Raw genomic sequence first — 21,008 nt, 5'->3', positions numbered from 1 at the left:
CTGAAGCATTATGTAGAGAACTTTCTTGAGGTACAACCGTACATACTTATTCGTATAAATGTAGCCAGTGATTGTAAGCCACAAGGTTACCTCACATTGTAAATCCCTGGACTGATGACACAGAGAGACCAAGCTATCATCATCAGTCTGTTCAAGACACAAAGTTTGGGCAGTGAATTTCTCAGTGATCTAATCAGGTCATTATATTTGGTGAAAACCTTCACACTATACAAAGTAATCTAAAAATAACACAAGCTCTAATGCTCAACCAGACTGATTTTAAGGCACTGAATTAACTGAAAAATGATTCTGTTTGTTTGGGAATAATCTGTCTTCAGCCAAACATAATTTACAGAAAAGCAAGTTAGAAATCACTTAAAAACTTTACAATTACAAAAGGGAAATTGGTTCATCATTTATAATAAAATTAGGCCACAGAATGTGCTGAGTGCACAACAAAACGAAAAAAGGAATAGCATTACTTAGGTCTAATCACATTTGCTGCTGCATAAATGTTTGCTAATATGTTCATATTTCTTTGCTCTGCTACAGTGCACTTAACTTCCAGAGAGCCACAGTGCTTATGTTGAACACAGTATTCATAAATTAAGGTCAATTAAAACTAAATCAGTATCATCTTCAAGGCAAATGCGATAAAATACTGCAATGTGGATTACAGGCCTTCCTGTTCAGCCCCTCACTCTTTAAGACAAATGCCTCTATTTCCACAACCATCCAGCCTGTTCAGTGGACATGTACATTGTGCCAATCACCAAATACCTGTCACATGCTACAAGTGAAATTATTTTTTTAACTCACAGACGTTTTCATTGTGTTATCTTTCACAAACAACCAAAACAAGCCTCTTCCAAATGCATTCCCCTCATCATTTCCACCTTGACTATAAATCAGAGTCTTGCTAGCTGAGATTCACACAGAATATAAGAGTAGGACTGTGACTCAAGTTTCAACGCAAAGATCACAAGACAGAGTCTCTTTGACTTACACATGATGCGCCGTATTCTGAAACATAACATAAGAGATAAAAACCTGTTGTTGAGTTGTAAGAAGATGTCACCCCCCCTCCACTGTCTCCTCATGACTCCCATCTGCTTTGATCTCTGACAGTATGAACCAGCCTGACTTCGGGAGCGGTCGACTGGGGAACTTCATGTAGTGTGCTTTGATGTCTCCAGCTTCGTATTAAACAATAACAAAGACCAGCCTGCATTAACTGCAGCCACTGCCCATTGTAAAACCCTGATGGAAACTCTATGTCATATGTGTAAGTGTCACTGCAGGGCAGGGCCATTATGTCACCACAGTGTACGCCAGCAGATGTGTTACTGCATGCAGATGTTGCCATAGGTACACACAGACGCCTGCTCTCCATTGCAGCTGCAGCAGCACTTCTTTCTATTTTTCATGAGCCCAGTTGGTTGCCAAGGTTTTTGTTTCCATGGCCACGCTGCAGTCTGATGCAACAAATCCCAGCCAGAACCCCCCTTGGGTGCCTTGGCGCGATACCAACCCAGAGAGAGCTACAGCGCTATAGGCTGGCACACTGACTGACTGACTGACTGACTGAATGACTGACGTCTCCAGCCAGCCACAGTGCCAGCTGAGCTAACACTATACACGACCCAAACCTCCTTCCACAGTCATTTACTGGCTGGCTACAGTTCAGCGCAACACTTTGCACAGTTTCATACCATCAGTGATTCAGCTATTTATTACTCTTGATGGATCTGCAGGAATGTTTTGGACAGGAATGATCTTCTAATGCTTGTGTGAAGCCTGTATGTGTTTGTTCCAGGGTCAGGAACTACAGTCCTTTGGGAAAACATGCCCTTGAAATCCCTCTGAATTTTTAAATGAGTTGGCAAGAGAAAGAAAAGAGTAGGAGGATTTGTTAATTTGAAAACTGTGTCTCTATTTCTGACCAGAAAATAAATGAGTACGCAGCTTGAAGCAGACGTAATGTGACATAAGTGCTGCATCATTGATGAATTTCAACTGAAACACAACTACTGAAGTGCAGGGGACGTATTGCTTGAACCTTACTATTTAAAACACTTTCACATAAACAGTCTCACACAACGAGGAGCCTGCATTGTTTATGTGGACATGTTTTAAATAGTAGGGTTTTAGCAAAATGCATGTGTTTGGGAAGTAGTGAGCACATAACTGGATGAATGAGACTTGGATTATACTGCACGAGTTGTGTGAGAATTTACCAACGGATGTTTTGTTTCGGTTTTGCTGTTGTTAAACACAGTGACTTCAATTCATCAAGAACTGTCTCCATTTTGGACTCTTCGTTTACTGGATTCACGTGAGAAAAACAAAGACTTACAAATAGTCATTTAGACGGGGTGAAGTATTTCTTAGATGACTCTGGTCTGTCAGTGCCTGTAAATGTATCTTCATTATGTTTTAGTGGATGACGTCGCAGATGACAGTGTCTGAGGTCCCGTTTATACAACAACGATTTCAACTGAAAACAGTAAACTTAAGCTGAATGTCCTACCTGGGTTGTTTGCCTCTCCCTCCAGGACCTGGAGTTCGGTGCACTCAGCCAGAGAGTGCTCCAGACAGAGCTGCAGAAAGCGGGCCTGGGTCCGGCTCACCCTCTTCAGCAGGGACAGCAGAGCCACAGTCTGCTCGCACTCATTCCACCCCTTGAACCAGCTGGCTAGCACGCCCACCTGATCGCGAAACATCATGGTCTGCGTGGCGGGGGTAAGGCAGGCTGACTGTGGTGGTGCCGGGGCTGGGCTGAGAGGAGCAACCTCCCCCAAACTTTACACTGATGGTCTGGGGTAAAACTGACGGAGGATGACACTGGTCTTATCAGCTGTTTGTTGATGTTTCTACACACAGGGAGGGGTCAGTCAGTCGGTGAGGTTCAGCTGAACCACTGTGATGCCATTCTTAGCTTTGTTGTTGCAGTCACTGTTAGACCTTCTGGTGCCAAAAATTGTTTCGCCCGCAGCCACTGCTGGATATATTCCTGCTGGAGGGGGGTTTCTGCACCGTCTTCTCCTGTCTGATAATCTCCTTTGGTGTGTATGTGTGTGTATAGGGGGGTAAGGCTCTCTTCTAGCTAGGCATTAGGTGATATGAGCTGCTCTCTGCTGCTTAGTCGCTCCCAGAGGGATTGATATTTGATGAGTCAGCTTTCTTCCAGCACACGCTGTGTCACATCAGCCTCAGCCTCACTGGCATTTTTCTTCAGGGAATCCCTCTTAAGCCTGCAGGAGGATGTTAGAAGTTAGGGGAGGAAAAAAGCATATTTATAACAGACAAAGCTCTCTGTGGCTCTTTGTACACGCCTCTCCCTCTCTTTCATACATATGCAATGACTTTTACAGTGCACTGGAGAAGACAGCCTCACTAGAAATGCGACAGTGTCCCTGTTGCTTCAGCTCTGCAGACTTTGTGCTGCTGCTGCAATGGGGGGGTGAAACAGCCTTCAAAAACTCATACATGCATTTATAGGTCGCCTCCTCGCCATCGCCTATGCGCATAGGCTTGTGGCATTCACCGCCGAGACAAAAATAAATAATTTTCGCTTTTGGTATCCACCCATTCCTAAAAATACAGCTGTCGGTACTACTGGCGCTGCATCCCGGAATTTTCCAAAGGACGGACGCCGGGTTACCGACGGCGGCCGTTGGCAGTGGCTGTGTGCTGCTGTATGGACGTTAGCAGTGACTTCCCTCCGTTATTTTAATGACAGGTTAGTCCTATGAAGCTGTATTTTAAACCCGAGGACTGGCTGTAGTGGTGAGTTTGAGCCAGAGGAGAAGAAACACGGAGGAGTAACCTAGGAGCAGGCTGAGCGTTAGCCGCTGTCTAAAACTGTCACTTTGCTTCATCAGCACACAGGGAATGACCGTTGGCGGATATGTATGTGTGTGTGTGTGTGTGTGTGTGTGTGTGTGTGTGTGTGTGTGAGAGAGAGAGAGAGAGAGAGAGAGAGAGAGAGAGCAGTTGTTAAAAGAATAAATATAAAGTTAGATTTCTCCCTCCATTTTACCTTCTGGAACTTTCCAACGGACGAACCGTGTAACTTCAACGCAAGTTAACGTTCGTGAAGTTGTAATACGGAGCACCGTTAGCAAAGCGACCAACATTAACGGCTATGGATTCACAAATGACAAAGCCTTAACTAGTCAACTGGTATAATTACGTGAATTTAACATAAAGTCTGGCTCTAATATAAAGCAAAGGCAGTATTTTTGGATAAATACTGAAGCCAAAAGGAGAGAGGACAAAACAACGACAAAAATGAGATTCAGAAACTTCAGTTTGAATGTTTGAATAGTCGGAGAAACGGTTAACCGACCTCACCTCCTGGAGCCGTTAGCATCGTTGGGTTTGTCTCAGGACGGGCGGCAGGCTCTGCTTCTTTTTTCGGGGAGCGGTGCCCCTTCACTCCGGGTCTGTGGGATTTGCCATCTTGACGAACTTTTCCTCTGTCTCTCTCCCCAGCAGACGGGCTGCTCTGCTGCTCTGGACTAAAGCACCCACGACCACGGTCAAGATGAACGGAAGCTGTGCGTGACTTCCGGTTACGGCTTTCAAAGTAAAGTACTGCAGTGCGGCGAAGCCAAACAAAAGTCCACTGAGAATTTAAAACGAAGGCACATCTATTTTCAAACTGGTGCCTAGGAGAGTTTATAGGATACAGCCTTAGTAGGATGGAGTGTAATTTAACTATAGTCTGGTATACTTTATGTAATATTTACTCTGCGACATTGTGGAGGCTTTGTTGCATTTATTATCAAGTTTACTGTTGTGTATTAATACTTATCCTTGTTCATGTTTAATGAACCTTCAAGATTTGAATATGTATTTTTTTTTAGAAAATGCAAGTTAACAATTAGACCTCAAGCATTTATTCTCAATAACATAACGTTACCTGTCCAATGTTCAGAGGTAGGGAGTCACCACTTGAATCAGGGTCTTCTCTGGTGTTCATGGTTTCAGTGAAATGAAATGAACTGGGGTAACAATGTGTAGCATCTCCATATTGACAAAAGTTAATTGCTGACTACTGTTAGCTCAACTGGGTAGTCAACAACACATCTAATTGAGACAGGCCTTTATTGGTCAAAATGTGTAGCTACGCCCGGCTAGTAAAAGAGACTGGGTGTTTAATTGGGACTAGGCTTTTAATTTAAGTTCTATGGTGGCTGTGATTATGATGCAGTATTTTTTAAGCTAAGACAGAACTTTATGTATCCCGAGGGATATGGTTGTGCAGCCCTTTCCAGTATAGCAGGAACATGTGCAAATAGAAAATATATAAAGATAAAATATGAACAGGTTAACAATAATAGTAATAAAATATTAACAGGACAACAGTAGGGTTCAGTCTTGGTGGGATGCATATTGATGAAGGGGGCATGTAGCTTTGTATGCACAATTTCAAATATAAAGTACAACCAAGTGTGTGTTGTTAATCAGAATCAGGTTTATTGCCAAGTATGTTTTCACATACAATGAATTTGCTTTGGAGTTTTGGTGCATAACAATCAACACAACAAAAGACAAGATAAAAGCAGTACCATATTAATTAAGAAACATAAATAAAACAGAAAAAAACTGACTATTGATGACAACTATGACTCATATTACTGCAGGCATTGTGCTATAACTGGACAGCTGTGGCATTAGGAATCAACCAGGACTGAGGACTTTTTCATGATGAGTTATAGTTGAGCTTTGTTCATCTATGTATTTTTTATTTCTATTTTATTTCATTTATTTACTTATTTTTATTTCATTTTAATTAATTTATTTTTTGAAGAAGAAGAAGAAGAAGGAGGAGGGGATATACCTTATTAATCCTCAAGGGCAAATTTTTTTCACTTTGTTGTCATACACACATAGCCGAAATTACACACACACATACACAAACAGTACCTACACATTTAATGGAGAGATGTCAGGGGGATGCCGATGGACAGCCCCAGGCAGTTGGGGATTTTTGCTCAGGGGCACATCGGTGGTCCCCAGGAGGTGAACCTGCACTTCTCTAGCTACTAGTCCACACTCCAACTCCATATTTGGTCTGGACAGGGATTTAAACCAATGACCCTCTGGTTTCCAATCCAAGTCCCTAATGGACTGAGCTATGGACCCCTATGGACCGCCCACAAGTTGTGCCACATAATTATGCCAACACAAAATGAATTCATGCAGTTAATATCACTATTTTGGTGTTTCTTGTTGTTTGTAACCTCCAACAATCCTTTGACAAATGCCAGCGGCTATTGTTTTGAAGGCAGGTCCATGTCAACTTCCGGCTACGTTTCGGACGCCTTGACGCAGGGAGGCTCGCGCTGCTCGTTTCCACATGCTAATCATTAACAGCGGAGCATTACGTCAGGGGCTTGGCAGCGCGAGGAAGCACCAAAATAGAGAGAGAGCGGAGAGGGAGTGTGTGTGTGTGTGTGTGTGTGTGTGTGTGTGTGTGTGTGTGTGTGTGTGTGTGACGACACTACAAGAAAAAGGTAAGAATAAAGAAATAATAAAGTTCAGTCAGACATGAAGCTGAAGGTTTAAATAACACACACCGAGATATACAGATATGGACAGTACACTGTGAGGTGATATACTTTATATGCCTTCTCCTGCTTCACTACATTTCACAGCTACAGTTACTTCTTTACAGATTATAATTTCACATAGGCTGGAGCATACGATGAATTTCAGGGGTGAAAAGTAACTAAATAGTTACATATACTAAAGTACTGTGGGCCTACTTAAAGGGATAGTTCAGATTTTTTTGAAGTGGGGTTGTCTGAGGTTTTATCCATAGTTAAGCAGGATTTATACTTGTGTACCAGCTCTGTAGGCAGAGTTTATGCCGTGGCCTACGTTGTTGTGATGTGGTGGTGTGTCTGTGTCACTCTGCAGTCACACCTCCACAACACTAGTCACTACCGAACCCCCCAACCGCTCAGAGCGCCTGTCATGGGCAGCCCACTCTGACATCTCTCCACTTAGCACATGTATATTTGTGCGTGTGTGTTCGGACCTGTGTGTAATTGACAACAGAGTGAAAAATTGAATTTCCCCTCGGGGATTAATAAAGTATATAAAAGTCACACAATAACATAGTAGATCAGCAGCTCCTGTGTTCAGCCATGTTCAATCATTTTTGTCAGTGGAGTCTGACCTTAATCAAAGAGCTATAAGAGCTTCAGTTTCCCATTGGAAATCTCTGTCTGGCGGAAAGCGGCAAAAATATTCACAATATAGTGTACACTTAAACTGATTTTATTTGTTATTTAGGTGGAACTTTTTGTAGGTGGCTAAAATCTGTTAATTGCTGACCCCATCCACAACAGTGCATTGCTTAGCTTTCATGAGGGCGTACTGACTGACATATACTGTATAGGTAATACATTGACTATGGATTAGTTCCTCATACAACCACAATTCAAAAAATCCGGACTATCCCTTAAAGTATACAATTTGCCATACTTGTACTTTACCGGAATATTTCCATTTTAAATTACCCTATTCTTCTACTCCACAACATTTCAGAAGGGAAATATTGTAGTTTTTACTGCACTACATTTAAAGCTTTTGGTTACTAGTTTCTTTTCAGATTAAAATTATGAATACAACATATAATCAACAATTTAATTTTTGTGTAGGATATTGTTACAGATTAACCTAGCTGTATATAAATGAATTACAATTAGATCCACCTTTAACAGCTGCATTATTAAGATGATGTTTACAAATGAATGCATCAATAATCCAGTAATATAATTCTTAAACTGGCCTTTCTACATATGCAAACAAACTAATTTTATACTTTTATCCAAGTCAGATTTTGAATGCTGGAATTTTTCTTGGAGTATTTGTACACTGCAGTATCACTACTTTTATAGTCGCTAAATAAAAGATCTGAATACTTCTTCCACCTCTGATGAGTTCATGAAATATGTCACTATGTAAAAGATTTAAGCCGTCTGCACTCAAAAAGTGTTTGGCCTACTGTTACTTCACTTGGATGATGGAGCAGAAGAAGTATCAGATCCTTTACTTGAGCACAAGTACTACTTATTAATCCAAACCATCATGTGTAATAATAAAACACAGATAGAGAAAATTTTACTGCATAAATGAGTATTTTTACTTTCTCTTTTTAAAGTCTAGTACATTTTGTTGATGAGTTTATTTCAGTGGGATGTCCCTTTAAGTGTAAAGGTACATAAATCCGTGTCGTATAGCTCCACTGTGTGGCTGCCTCTGGTATTACATCACAGAGACGTCACATACTTGAAACTGAACTGCACATAAACATATAAAATTAAATTTAAATGTCATAAAACAGGAGAAAATTATATTGAGTTTGATAATCAGCAGGTTTGTAGACACTTTAAAAACATAATAACATTATTTTACAAAATTAGCGAACTCACATTATCCTGTCGTGAAATAACGCCGCAGGCTATAAGTTTGTAAAATGTTCGTTTGTTTCGTTTTAGGCCTATTAAAACATGTATAATTAATTGAATTTTAAAATATATTTTTTTTGATATTTTTTCGATGCATAAATTCTGTTTTAGTGTATTGTAATAAATGAAGAAAGTAGGCTTCATGGTTTCACTCGGAGAGTTTTAAGAGCGAACAGGAAGAAAATCCACTTCCAGTTTAAAATAAATAAATAAATAAAAACAGATATCCGGCCAGTGTGTTTACATGTGAACACAGTGAGAGTTACAGTGAATGTGACATCGTGTGAGTAACGCAGCTGATCAACAGGTCACGTACTACACGTAGCGGACTGGAAATGAGGAAGTGGCAGGAAGCAGCACTTCACATGAGCTCACCTCCTCTCACCGCTCACAGCCTCATTCTGCTGTTAAACTACTGAAGTGAAGCTTTCCTCTTTTATACATATATATATAGGGTAGTTTAAAACAGAGGAGAGGCGGTTATGAAGCTGGTGGTCCTCCTGCTCCTCCTCCAGGTGACCGGATGTGCAGACAGCAGGTGCTTCTGTCAGGTGAGCGACACTTAAATAACCTGGTATTTGTTTTTAGTCATTGGATCCAGCATCCTGCTTGTAGCTTCTGTTGTAATGGGACTTTTACACTCTTTAATACATCCGTGTGTTGATTTGAAAGACAAGTAAAAGTAATTAAAAGATACGTGTAGAGTAAATTAAAGCCTACAGGCTTTTTAAAAAGTGTATATAACAGGCCTATAGGTGTCAGGGGAACATAGATAACTGTAGGAATCCTTGAACTGACTTGAACTTGTGTCATTAATAGTTGTACATCACTACATTTTAGAGCGCAATATTTGCTCCACTACATTTATGTGACAGCTTAAGTTACTGTAAATATTCTGATTATTAAACCACAATATAAATCAGCTAAAAAAGTAAGATGTATTATAGCTTAAGACACTCAGCAGTATATAAAGTAGTTAAAATGACCTCCACCCTCTGTGGTTGCATCATAAAATGATGAACAAATCAATGCATCATACATGTGATTCAGAAATGCCCCTCCCTGCACAGTGAGTACTTTTACTTTTGGTACTTTAAGTATATTTTGATGCGTATGTTTTTGTACTTCTAGTTCAGTAAGATTATGAATGCAGTAGAGTATTTGTTCACTGCAGTGTGGCTACTTTTACTCAAGTAAAATATCTGAATACTTCCTCTACCGCTGACACCTGTGTAGTCAGAGTTATTAGTCACCCCAAGATCAGTATGTTAGATTATTAATACTGATGAATCAATGTGTAAGCAGTGGCCAGTGCAGCTGGTTTTAACTGGTTTCAAGAGTAAAGTGTGGTAGTTTAGTCCAGTAGTTCCCAGCCTGGGGGTTAGGGCACTCTAAACGGTCACTAGATAAATCCGAGGGTGGTGAGATGATAAATGAGAGAGGAAAGAAGGAAAAACAAAGTTCTGATGCACAAATACATATTCAGTTTTTTCCACTCATATTTGATTTTTATGTGAATGCTGTCAGATTTGATCTCTTTGGGAATCAAACAGTTGTTTAGATAAAATCAACTGAGAAGTTAAGAGGAGAAAAGTCTTATCAACACCTCAAAGATGTCTGTAACATGACAATGGGGCCAAGCTAGATCAACCACTGGTTTAGTCTTTAACACACTGTTTTTTTTTTCCTTCTTTTTTTTTTTTTTTAACTTATTGACTTATTTTTATCATGTCAGCTGGGAACACGACCCATAATTGGTCTTGTAGTGCCGTCCATTTAGTCCAGTGTTTTTCATGGATCCCTGCTTTAGTCCTTAGATAGTGAGTCAATTTTTCCATGGAATATAATTCCTCTACGATGTCCAGCCACTGCTCTAATGTTGGAGGGTCACCCTTCAACCAGCTCCTCGTGATGGCCTTTTTACATGCAAGTGTCAAGATTCTGAAGAGGTACATGTCCTCCTTTAGAATTATGTCACCTGGTATCAAACAATCCGGAGATCCTTAGGAATCTTGTAACATAAAATATCCTCGAGAATCTGAGTAACCCTGTCTCAGAATGGCTGTATTTTTATATATGACCAGAAAATATGTGAATGATTGGCATTCAACTGCCCGCATTGTCTCCAGCATTGCTGCTGTGTGCCCACTTGTTTATTTTTTTATGTAAGGTGTGGTAAAAAGGCAGATTAAATGCTTCCACCCAAATTCCCTCCATCTTTTAGAAGCTGGACATTTTTTTAATGTAAATGTTAAGGGTTGTAGTAATACATGGAACCCAAAAATAGACTCAAAAGGCAGAATAAGAGTTCACTGAGCTTATGAGTAGCACAAGGTGCTGGCACAAGGCTTAATGATCAAGGCTGAGTAAATGGAGGCTGTAGACAGGTTGAAGAGTCCTCTCTGAACTGGTCGTTGGAGTGTACTGACATGAGGAGAAGACACTGGCAAAAATCTAAACACAAGGAGGAATCACGTTAGAAAAATCTAACTAACAACACTTAGGATAAATAAATATTCAAACTATTAATAGTGGAGGTGAAGCTTGGGCTCTTGTACTGAGGCTGATGAAGTTCAGCCAGGTGCTTGATTGCAGTAGCCCTGCCCTCCAGAGACAGGCACATATACACACAGAGACAGAAAGGGGAGGGGGGCAGGGAAACACTAGGGAAATGGGAAAACACTATGTTCACAGCCAGAGCTGTGACCGTAAAATCTTAATTTGAAAAGTAACTACAGTTACAGTCATCATCTCAGAGGATAAGAAGCTGTTTGTGTTTCCCCTCTATCTATCTAACAAAGGTCACAGGAGACCTGGACGACTGCACGTGTGATGTGGAGACCATCGATGGCTTTAACAACGACAAGCTGTTCCCCAAACTTCAAACTCTTCTGGAGTCGGACTATTTCAGGTTCTACAAGGTGAGGTGACCTGATGGATAACACACACACACACACACACACACGCATATAGATTTACTGTGTGTTGCTGAGGACTTGTGTTGATCCTCTGCAGGTGAACCTGAACAAGGAGTGTCCGTTCTGGACGTCGAGCAGTCAGTGTGGTCTAAAGCACTGTGCTGTGAAGCCCTGCTCTCCTGTGAGTTCCTCCCTCTCACCTCTTCTACCTGCTGTAAACACTCACCTGTATTCACATCAGACTCATTAAACTCTTGTGTGTCCACAGAATGAAGTGCCAGAAGGGATCAGGTCCTCCCCACACCACAAGGTGAGTCAGTCAGGATGTGTTCACTTTTTAAAACCATAATTTAAGTATTTGTGGAAAGATTTTTCTATAGCACTCATTAGTGGCCCCAAATCCTCAAATGCTTAAACCAGATTTTGATATCCATATATAAAATATCATAAATTATGTGATTGTGTGTGTTTGTATTTGTGTGTGTTTGTGTGTGTGTGTGTGTGTGTGTGTGTATTCAGTATTCAGCAGAGGTAAATGAGCAGCCAGTTGATTGTGAGCAGGCGGAGCATCTCGGAGCTGTGGATGTTTCTTTAAGGTGGGTCAAGATATAAAACACTATGAGATCGCTGTGCAAACATTAAGATAATACACATATTCACACTGTTATTAATACTGGGTCTTGTTGACGTTTGTGTGTAATATAATATAATAATTGAGCTGACCAGGTGAAGTTGAACTAACAGATGTCTCTGTTTTCATGTCCAGTGACGAGACCAGAAAGGCTCTGCTCAACTGGAGCAAACACGACGATGAGGCCGAACGCTTTTGCGTGGTTGATGGTACGTTTCAATCCATCAGCAGAGCAAATGTCTTACTGACCAAACAAAAACAAACAAACTTTTATGCATTTTTATTTAGTGAATTAGATGTCGGCATGGTGGTGTGGTGGTTAGCACTGTCGCCTCACAGCAAGAGGGTTGCCGGTTCGATCCCGGGTGTGGGATCCCTTCTGTGCGTGTTCTCCCTGTGTTTGCGTGGGTCCTCTCTGGGCACTCCGGCTTCCTCCCACAGTCCAAAGACATGCAGGTTAATTGGTGACTCTAAATTGTCCGTAGGTGTGAATGTGAGCGTGAATGGTTGTCTATCTCTATGTGTCAGCCCTGTGATAGTCTGGCGACCTGTCCAGGGTGTACCCTGCCTCTCGCCCGATGTAGCTGGGATAGGCTCCAGCCCCCCCGCGACCCTCAAGAGGATGAAGCGGTTAGAAGATGAATGAAATTAGATGTCATATCCCATATATGAAAGAATAGTTAATTACAAATAAAAAACACAGACCAGCTGATTGACACATGGCAGTGTCTTTTTAGGTTTACATATTCCAAGAAGTTATCCTCTATATTTGCTGTTATCAGCATACGTAGTGGTTTTGATATGCAAATTAAAAAAGAATAGGGAATATGATGGTAAAACTACACCATGTGTTAATGAAATTAATGTTAAGACTTAAGAATAAAGGAAGAATAGAATAGATTGTTTTGTAGGGATTGTAAAGGATGAAAATTTACGGGGCGTCGGTGGCTTAGTGGTAGAGCAGGCGCCCCATGTACAAGGCTGTTGCCGCAGGGGCCCGGATTCAACTCCAGCCTGTGGCCATTTCCTGCATGTCACTCCCCCTCTCTCTCTCCCCCTTTTACACTTGTCTGTCCTGTCAATTAAAGGCTAAAATGTCCCCCCCCCCCCCCCTCCAAAAAAAAATCTAAGGATGAAAATTTACAATATTTTTGGGAACACAATGTAAATAATTCATAAATTTTAGGGACCACAATTAGAAGATTGAAAAATGTTTCGGAAACATAATGGAAATTCAGAGAACATAGTGTCAGGAATATTTTTAGGGAACATATAGCATTATTAGGGAACAGAACTGAAGGAATATAATCTTTTTAGGGGAACATAATGATAAAATACATCTTTTTGGAAATATGAATAAAAAGGAAAACATCTGAAGGGAGAAAAACATGTTTTGTTAACATATTGTAAAGCATATTTTTAGGGAACATGATGAAAAATATATTGAATTATTAGGGAAACAAAAGAATATAAACCATTTTTGAAACATAAGGATAATATATTCGTTTTTGGAAATGTAGGGAAGGAAACAAATACATTTTTAGGGAACATGAAGATAAGATTGAGCTTTGTCATTCTTAGAAAACATAACAGCATATTGTGAAGAGTATTTTCAGGGAACATGATGTAAAGGATGTGTAAGTAACAATCAACACCAGAGAATGTATAAATACTTCATGCCATTTAATGCAACACAGATCAGTTTCTTTGTATTTAGATTTCTTAAAACTATTTCAATTCAATGGTTACTGTCTGACCTTGGTGGGTTATTGTTAGTATGCCACACAGGTGTCTGCTAGTGTCTCCACTTTTTACTTTAGTTTTATTTGTTTGGGATCAAACTTGGCTGAGGAAAAGTCGTCGTTATAGTTTCTTACAGCTGACTGAAGTGTTGCTGTTTTCTAGACGAGGAGTCACCGGACTCCCAGCATGTCGACCTGCTGCTGAACCCGGAGCGCTACACGGGCTACAAAGGACCAGAGACCTGGCAGATCTGGAACAGCATCTATGAGGAGAACTGCTTCAAGTAAACACTTACAGGATGATGCAATACATACAGTTCAGAATAGTGGATGATCTTTAGATTTTGACTTCTTGTATGTAACATAAGAAACTTCCACCCTAAAACACAGATAAAACAAGACTAAGAGTCTTTATTTTGATGAATAATGAAATAAACTTGATTAGCCTCAGTTGTTTTTACTTGAATATTTAAGTGTAATACAACACAATTGTAACGTTTTAATAAAAATGTATGTGTGTGTGAAATACTGAACACACAACTGGATAAATGAGACTTTGATTATACTTCATGAGTTGTGTGAAATGAATGCATGAATGAATCACACTTCATCACTGTCTCTCTTTTACTTCCCCCTCACAGACCATACACCATCAAGCGACCTCTGATTCCCAACTCGTTCCACAGCAGCTCAGGAAATGAAGGTAAGAGGCCTTTAGTGTCTCATTGCATCATGATCCACTTTATTTGGACTGTAGTTTTGTGCCTGTGTGTGTCTGACAAGTTACAACAACATTGTGTTTATTCATTTACAGCAAAGACCTTCTACAGCTGGCTGGAAGGTGAGCTGACATTTCATCTGAACAGCGGAAAACTGTTTTGTTTATTGTTTTTGTGGGTTTTTTTGGTCCAGTTTTTGTCAGCTCTGTGTGTTTGTGTCTCTCTTTGTCTCAGGTCAGTGTGTAGAGAAGAGGGCTTTCTACCGGCTTGTCTCCGGCCTCCATGCCAGCATCAACATACACCTGAGTGCCAGATACCTCTTGGATGGTGAGAACACTGTCATAAACCCTCACTGACTCATTCAGTCATTTATTCTACCTTTTGATTCATGAGGAAAACAATAAGTCAGCAGCGAGGACAGACGGAGTGAATGTCAATCAAAATGTTATCAGTTACTCCCCGCATGTTTCCTTAAATTTGTGACAAAAACTTTAAGGAAATCTTTATTTTTCTTGCATGCCTCCATACGGAACGGAGAATCCAAAAAAGGTAAACTCTCTCTGTGTTAACCCTTTCTTTCCTTCAGACAGCTGGTTCCAGAAGAAGTGGGGTCACAATGTGTCAGAGTTCAGACAGCGTTTTGATTCGGAGCTGACGGCCGGCGAGGGGCCCAAGAGACTCCGCAACCTCTACTTCCTGTTCCTGATCGAGCTGCGGGCGCTGGCCAAAGTTCTGCCCTTCTTCCAGCAGCCGTCCTTCCAGCTGTACACCGGCAGACCGGAGGAGGACCAGAGACACAAAGAGCTGCTGCTGGAGATCCTGCAGCTGGCCCGGTCAGTCTGAGGCAACAGATACAAACTGGGCACACACACTGTGATAAAAACAGTAAGGTTGTTAAATAGTATAGTCAGTCAGCTTGAACAGGAGGGTTTTGAGATGGGTTTTGAAGGATGTTATGTTGTTGGACTGTCGGATGTATGGGGGTAGGGAGTTCCAGTTCCTGGGGGCGGTGAAGCTGAAAGCCCTGGCACCCATGGTGCTGAGGCGTGAGGTGGGAATGCTCAGGAGACCAGCAGAGGAAGAGCACAGGCAGTGGGAGGCGGTGTATTCCTGGAGAAGGTCAGAGAGATAGGTGGGGGCTAGGTTGTGGAGGGCTTTGAAGGTGAGCAGAAGGTTTTTGTAGTCAACTTGCTATTGAACAGACAGCCAGTGTAGTCAGATGATTTGGTTAGAGTTTTGAATGATTAGAAGCCTGTTAATGAGTTTGGTGGGATGGCCAGAGAGAACTTTGTTAGAATAGTCAAGTCTACGGATGCTAAATCCAAAAAAGTAAAAGTTTTGGAATGAAATAGAGAATTTAGTCGTGCTTGGACAGATTTGTTTGCTGTCACTGCCACCTCTGCCAAGTTCAAGTACCAAATGATCATGAATAGTGTCCTGCAGAGTCGCCACCTTGTGGTAAATGAATGAATGTTCATTTAGACTGTTAGTAGAGCCTAATTTGGACGTCACAGGCTGTTTTACCTTCATTAAAAGCCTCAAATGTGTTTTGCAGTTCCACACAGATTTTTTTAATCATTATTTTTAGTCAAAAAAGTTTGCAGAGATGTGTAATGGCAACGTTTTCCTCTGGTGACTGGGCTGGAGGGTTAGTTGTTGCAGCAGCACAAGATGGAAATAAGTACAGATGAACAGAGAAAGTAAAACTCAAATAGCAGCCCATTATGTCTAATGACATTTGTTCTCATCAGTGTTGTTTCCTGTGCTGCTGTCACATTCACTGTATAACCAGTCAGTTTGTGCTGACTTCCCTCTCCAGATCTTTCCCTCTGCACTTCGATGAGACGTCTTTATTTGCTGGGGATGAAAAGGAAGGTGCCAAACTGAAGGTCAGCAACCATTTCAGACCTCTTTTTGGAAAATTACCAGATTCTTTAACATGGACAGCAGGTCTTTGTGGGCATGAGAAGAATATTTAAGACTGTGTAGAGACTCCTCTTAAATGACGACGAAGGACTTGTTCACACTCTAATTAGAATCAAGTCATTATCTACACCCCCCAGTTTTGTTATTATATTATAAACCACATTTTCTTTGGTCATCAAAGTGACATGAGTGTGTTTCCTTCAGGAGGACATCCGACTGGCCTTCCTCAACATCTCCAGGATCATGGACTGTGTGGGCTGCTTCAAGTGTCGACTGTGGGGGAAACTGCAGGCGAGTCATTATTACAGCAGTTGTATTAATGATGTTCAGCATGAGGAGTAATATGATCTGCAGTGGTGGAGTGTAACTAAGTTACATTTACTCAGGTACTGTACCGAAGTACAAATCTGAGGTACTTGTACTTTATTTGAGTCTTTTATGTCTTCATGTCACTTTATACTTCAACTTCCACAACATCCACAGGGAAATATTGTACTTTTTATTTCACTACATTTTTTAGGTACTGTATAAATTAAGATTTCTGTATACAACACACATCAAGGGCGTATAAACCAGTGGAGAAAAATATCAGCAGATGAATCCATGACGTAAAAATGATGATTAGTTAATAGTCTAAAATGAGCTCCTCTTCAGCCAACTACAACAAGCAATGTACTGTACGAAGCAATGTACTGCTGTCAACACAGGAAGCAGCAAAATGTATTCTAGCCACCTAAAAATATCTATACTATATCATAGTTTCTTTTTTTTCTTTTTTAAATGTTATTTATTTATTTATTATTTAATATTTATTTATTTATTTATATTATGTATTGTTTTAAATTGAACAATAAATAGAATGATACATTTTACCTGTAAATATAAAATTTTGCAAATGTGTCTTTTTCTATATATGTGTACCTTACTGTCAGTTAGCCCTTTTCAACAGTGAACTGAAGCTGTTATCTATACTCACTTCAAAGTCACCAGACTCCATTGACAAAAACAGTAATTTTACCTCACAGACAACATGAGCTGCTAGTCTACCGCTACCTCGAATGGTTAATAAGTTTGTGTTATTGTGTGACTTTGGTGAATCTTAACTAACCCTTTAAAACACCAAAGTCACACAATAACACAAACAGACTAACCAATCGAGGCAGCAGCTGATCAGCAACTCTTTTGTTAAGGGGCGTAAAATTACTGTTTTTGTCAAAGAAGTCTAGCTCTGAAGAGAGTGCAGATAATGGCTTCAGTTCCCCTGTCGTTAAAGGCTGTGTGACAGCAGGGTAAAGTGGGGAAAATATCATAAATATAGCGTACAATTAGACTGATGTTGATTTTTTTGTAGCTGGCTAAAATACATTTTGCTGCCGCCCCACTCACACAGCAGAACATTGGTCAGCTTCTGTGGTGCTACTGCTACCTGCTGTTTCAAACTGGGGGCATGCTGACTGCCACCTACTGTGGGACTGTGGCACTTCATACAAACCCACTTCAAAAAATTCTCAACTACCTACATACTTACATAATTTTACTTAAGTACATTTCCAGTGCAGGACTTTAACTGGTAACTGAGTGTTTTTACAGTGCAGTGTCAGTATTTCCTCCACCACTGCTGATCTGTGTATAAATGTTAAATGATGCGTTCAGGCCACTGTATGTGTCTTACACTACAATTTTGATTTGCTGCCTTGTTTTGATCTCTATCTCTCTCTCGTCATCAGACCCAAGGATTAGGAACATCGCTAAAGATTTTGTTTTCAGAGCGACAGATTGAAGCTCTGCCCACATCCACCGTCCAGCGACCCAGTTTCCAGCTCAGCCGACAGGAGATTGTCTCTCTGTTCAATGCCATTGGAAGGTGAGAGTGTCTGTCTGCATCATATATCAGGATTTAAGATTATTTGATTTGTCCTCAGGGAAATTTGTCTTGGATTTTAAAGCTGCCACGTGAACATACACATTGCAGAAAGAGACATGAAGTGCATTTAAGTACAATATACACATGCTCACCATAAGAAGGGCATCATCATTGTCCATATTCAATCATTATTCCATTCAGCAAATTCAGTTTTCCACGCTGATACTTCGTGCTATCACGACAGGCTTACATAACACAGTCAAACAGTTTGCTTCCCATTCCACACGTGCTTTCCACTACCTGGAGCTTACCTATTTGTACTCCACACATGAATATTCCACCCTGTATTCAGTTTAACAACTGCACGTGTATATTTATATCTACCTTGTGTTTAGATAAGGATAAAATGAACAAACTAAAACTATATTATGGCTCCAATGCAGCCCCTGAAATATGAACACTGCAGATTTTCAGAGCCTAAATTTACATTTCAGTTAAAGTTTTCTCCATGAATCGTCCCACAGGATTTCCACAAGCATCAGAGAGCTGAAGAACTTCAGATCGCTGTTAGCGGAGGAGCTGTGAAGGCGTGGGGAGCCACTCTTCTGCCTGAATCCTGCTGAAATACTGTTTAAACTACCGTCAGAGTTTAACATAAATAGAGATCAGCTTCAGCTCCTTAGCTCTTAGCTGAGTGTCAGTGGTGGAAGAAGTATCCTGGTCTATTACTTGAGTAATTGTAGTGACACCATAATGTAGAAATACCTGCCAAGTAAAAGTTCTGCATTCACAATCATAGTTAAGGAAAAGTACAATAATGATAACATGAAAATATAGTAAATATAGTATAGTAACAAAAGTACTCATTATGCAGAATGGCCCATTTCATAATAAAATATATATATCACTAGATTATAGTTATTGATGCATTCATGAGTTCACCACTTTAATGTTGCAGCTGGTAAATGTTGGAATAATTTTGATTGTTTTATATGCTGCTGGGTAGCTAAACCTATAATAATATATCATAATTTATTAGGTGATTTATATTTGTTTTATTATGGAGAAAAAGCACAATATTTGCTTCCAACATGTAATGGAGTAGAAATATAAAGCAACCAAAAATGTAAATACTCAAGTAAAGTACAAGTAACTCAAAACTGTACTTAAGTATGTTTAGTTACTTTCCACCACTGCACTGCTGAGAGGAGACTGAGATTATTTTTCTATGAAGAATTAAGTCCTTTTTCTTGAATTAAAAATAAATTTGTAATTTTGACACGTTACACCACTGGCTATATTTGATATTTTGTTTTGTATTAATGTGGCTTAAAGTTTTTTGTTGAGTGAAACTGTAATAATTCCAGCTATTATGAGAGACTGAAGAGATGATTTGAAAATGTGCTTTCACCAATATTATACTTCAGTTGCAGTGTTTTTGTGATTATGCTGGCGTCCTGAGGGTGGCGCTGTTTGTAAAGCAATTTTTTATCTATGAATACAAAATCTAATTGCTTTGGAAAGTCTTAATTTAATGTAAACAAGAGGAATATGCCGTGTGTTAGATAAAGAACTGTACGGGTGTGAGAATGATATATTTTAATTTAATTTCCAGACTGATGCATTTCATTAAAATCATACATTTTCATAAACCTGTGACCTATTAACCTGTGTGTGTGTGTGTGTGTGTGTGTGTGTGTGAGAGAGAGAGAGAGAGAGAGAGAGAGAGAGAGAGAGAGGCAGAAAACATTAACCCAGTTCCATCGGCGGTGGGTCCGGGTTAATGGTGCCTTCAGGTACCCCTGGAGAACTCCCATGTTTAGTTTGCTGGTTGAAATGTGTTCAAGATTTTGTATTTAAATCACAAATAATATTAAACTTGAAAACATGTAGACCTACATGAAATCAAAAATTAAGACAGGTGTACCGGTGATGTGTGTTGCAATTCTTTGTGACTTTGCTGTGTGCTGTAGATAACTGACTAATGTTCAGAAATATACTGGCTTAATGTAAATGTGTTTTCTGACTGAAAATAATAAAAGGAAATAAAATTATTTTTAAGAAATATTTTTAAACAATTATTTTACTTACATTTAGTTTGAATGTAAAGGGAGGTCTTTTTTCAGTGTACAAGCCTATTCATCTTGCAAGCATAAGATAAGACAGGCTGAGTGGCAGTATGTGTGGCCTACTGGAAGCAGTGTTGGTTGTGTAAAATGAATTGTCTTGTAAATAAAATCAGATTTAAATATCCACTGATAATAAAAATGTAAAATATAATTTTATTTGGAGGTTTATATAGTTAATTCCTTTATTTACAAGCCAATTTATCTTGCAAACATGATATGAATAGGCTTGAATAATAAGTATGTATTTAAATAATCACTGTTAATAACAGCTTTAATGATATGTTTGAAGGTAATAGGGCAGGAAGATTATATATTTGTTACTTTTTCTAAGAAGCCCATTTATCTAACAAGCATTCAGAAGATTGGCTTAAAAATTAAAATATTTTTTTAAATACCCACTTTTAATAATAGCATTAACCATATTATTTTTGGTTTGGAGAAATGGGAACGTTGTAAAGCTTAATTTTTACAACTGACATGATGCATCGAAAATATATTTTTAATCATCTACCATTAATCATGATTTAAAGTAGGCTGTGTTTAGAGGTAAAAGTAGATTATAAGGATTTTTTATTTTAATTTTTTTATTTTTA

The 21,008-nt window shown here is 39.7% G+C and overlaps 2 protein-coding genes across 4 annotated transcripts in view; one reads left to right on the top strand and one right to left on the bottom strand.

Moving 5' to 3' along the window:
• samd4a (sterile alpha motif domain containing 4A) overlaps positions 1-4,545 on the bottom strand; it is a 65,124-nt gene extending 60,579 nt beyond the window's left edge. The window contains exons 1-2 of one of the 3 annotated variants that reach the window (XM_049566382.1): positions 4,352-4,545; positions 2,531-3,254 (exon numbers count right to left, since the gene is read on the bottom strand). In XM_049566382.1, coding sequence (XP_049422339.1) covers positions 2,531-2,726 — 196 coding nt within the window. In that variant the 5' untranslated portion in view covers positions 2,727-3,254; positions 4,352-4,545. The remainder of the gene's footprint in view (positions 1-2,530; positions 3,255-4,351) is intronic. The other 2 variants (XM_049566373.1, XM_049566387.1) reach the window with 2 other exon arrangements.
• Positions 4,546-8,702: 4,157 nt separating this feature from the next.
• Positions 8,703-20,353, top strand: ero1a (endoplasmic reticulum oxidoreductase 1 alpha). The gene is made up of 15 exons (XM_049566397.1): positions 8,703-9,037; positions 11,288-11,407; positions 11,502-11,585; positions 11,673-11,714; positions 11,924-12,000; positions 12,171-12,244; positions 13,941-14,061; positions 14,419-14,480; positions 14,592-14,618; positions 14,731-14,823; positions 15,083-15,329; positions 16,316-16,385; positions 16,627-16,713; positions 18,150-18,286; positions 18,811-20,353. Exons 1-15 carry the CDS (start codon positions 8,969-8,971, stop codon positions 18,869-18,871), a joined length of 1,371 nt encoding a protein of 456 aa, XP_049422354.1. The 5' UTR covers positions 8,703-8,968; the 3' UTR covers positions 18,872-20,353.
• Positions 20,354-21,008: the final 655 nt, after the last annotated feature.

Source organism: Epinephelus fuscoguttatus, linkage group LG2, assembly GCF_011397635.1.
Source record: "Epinephelus fuscoguttatus linkage group LG2, E.fuscoguttatus.final_Chr_v1".
Lineage (NCBI taxonomy): Eukaryota > Metazoa > Chordata > Actinopteri > Perciformes > Serranidae > Epinephelus > Epinephelus fuscoguttatus.
This window is presented reverse-complemented; position numbering and strand designations above follow the sequence as displayed.

Excerpts from the sequence above, each read along its gene's own strand:
- ero1a (XM_049566397.1), top strand. The coding sequence starts at position 8,969 with ATGAAGCTGGTGGTCCTCCTGCTCCTCCTCCAGGTGACCGGATGTGCA. Across the intron at positions 14,481-14,591 it reads CAGCAGCTCAGGAAATGAAG|CAAAGACCTTCTACAGCTGG; the intron begins GTAAGAGGCCTT and ends ATTCATTTACAG. Across the intron at positions 16,386-16,626 it reads AGGAAGGTGCCAAACTGAAG|GAGGACATCCGACTGGCCTT; the intron begins GTCAGCAACCAT and ends TGTTTCCTTCAG.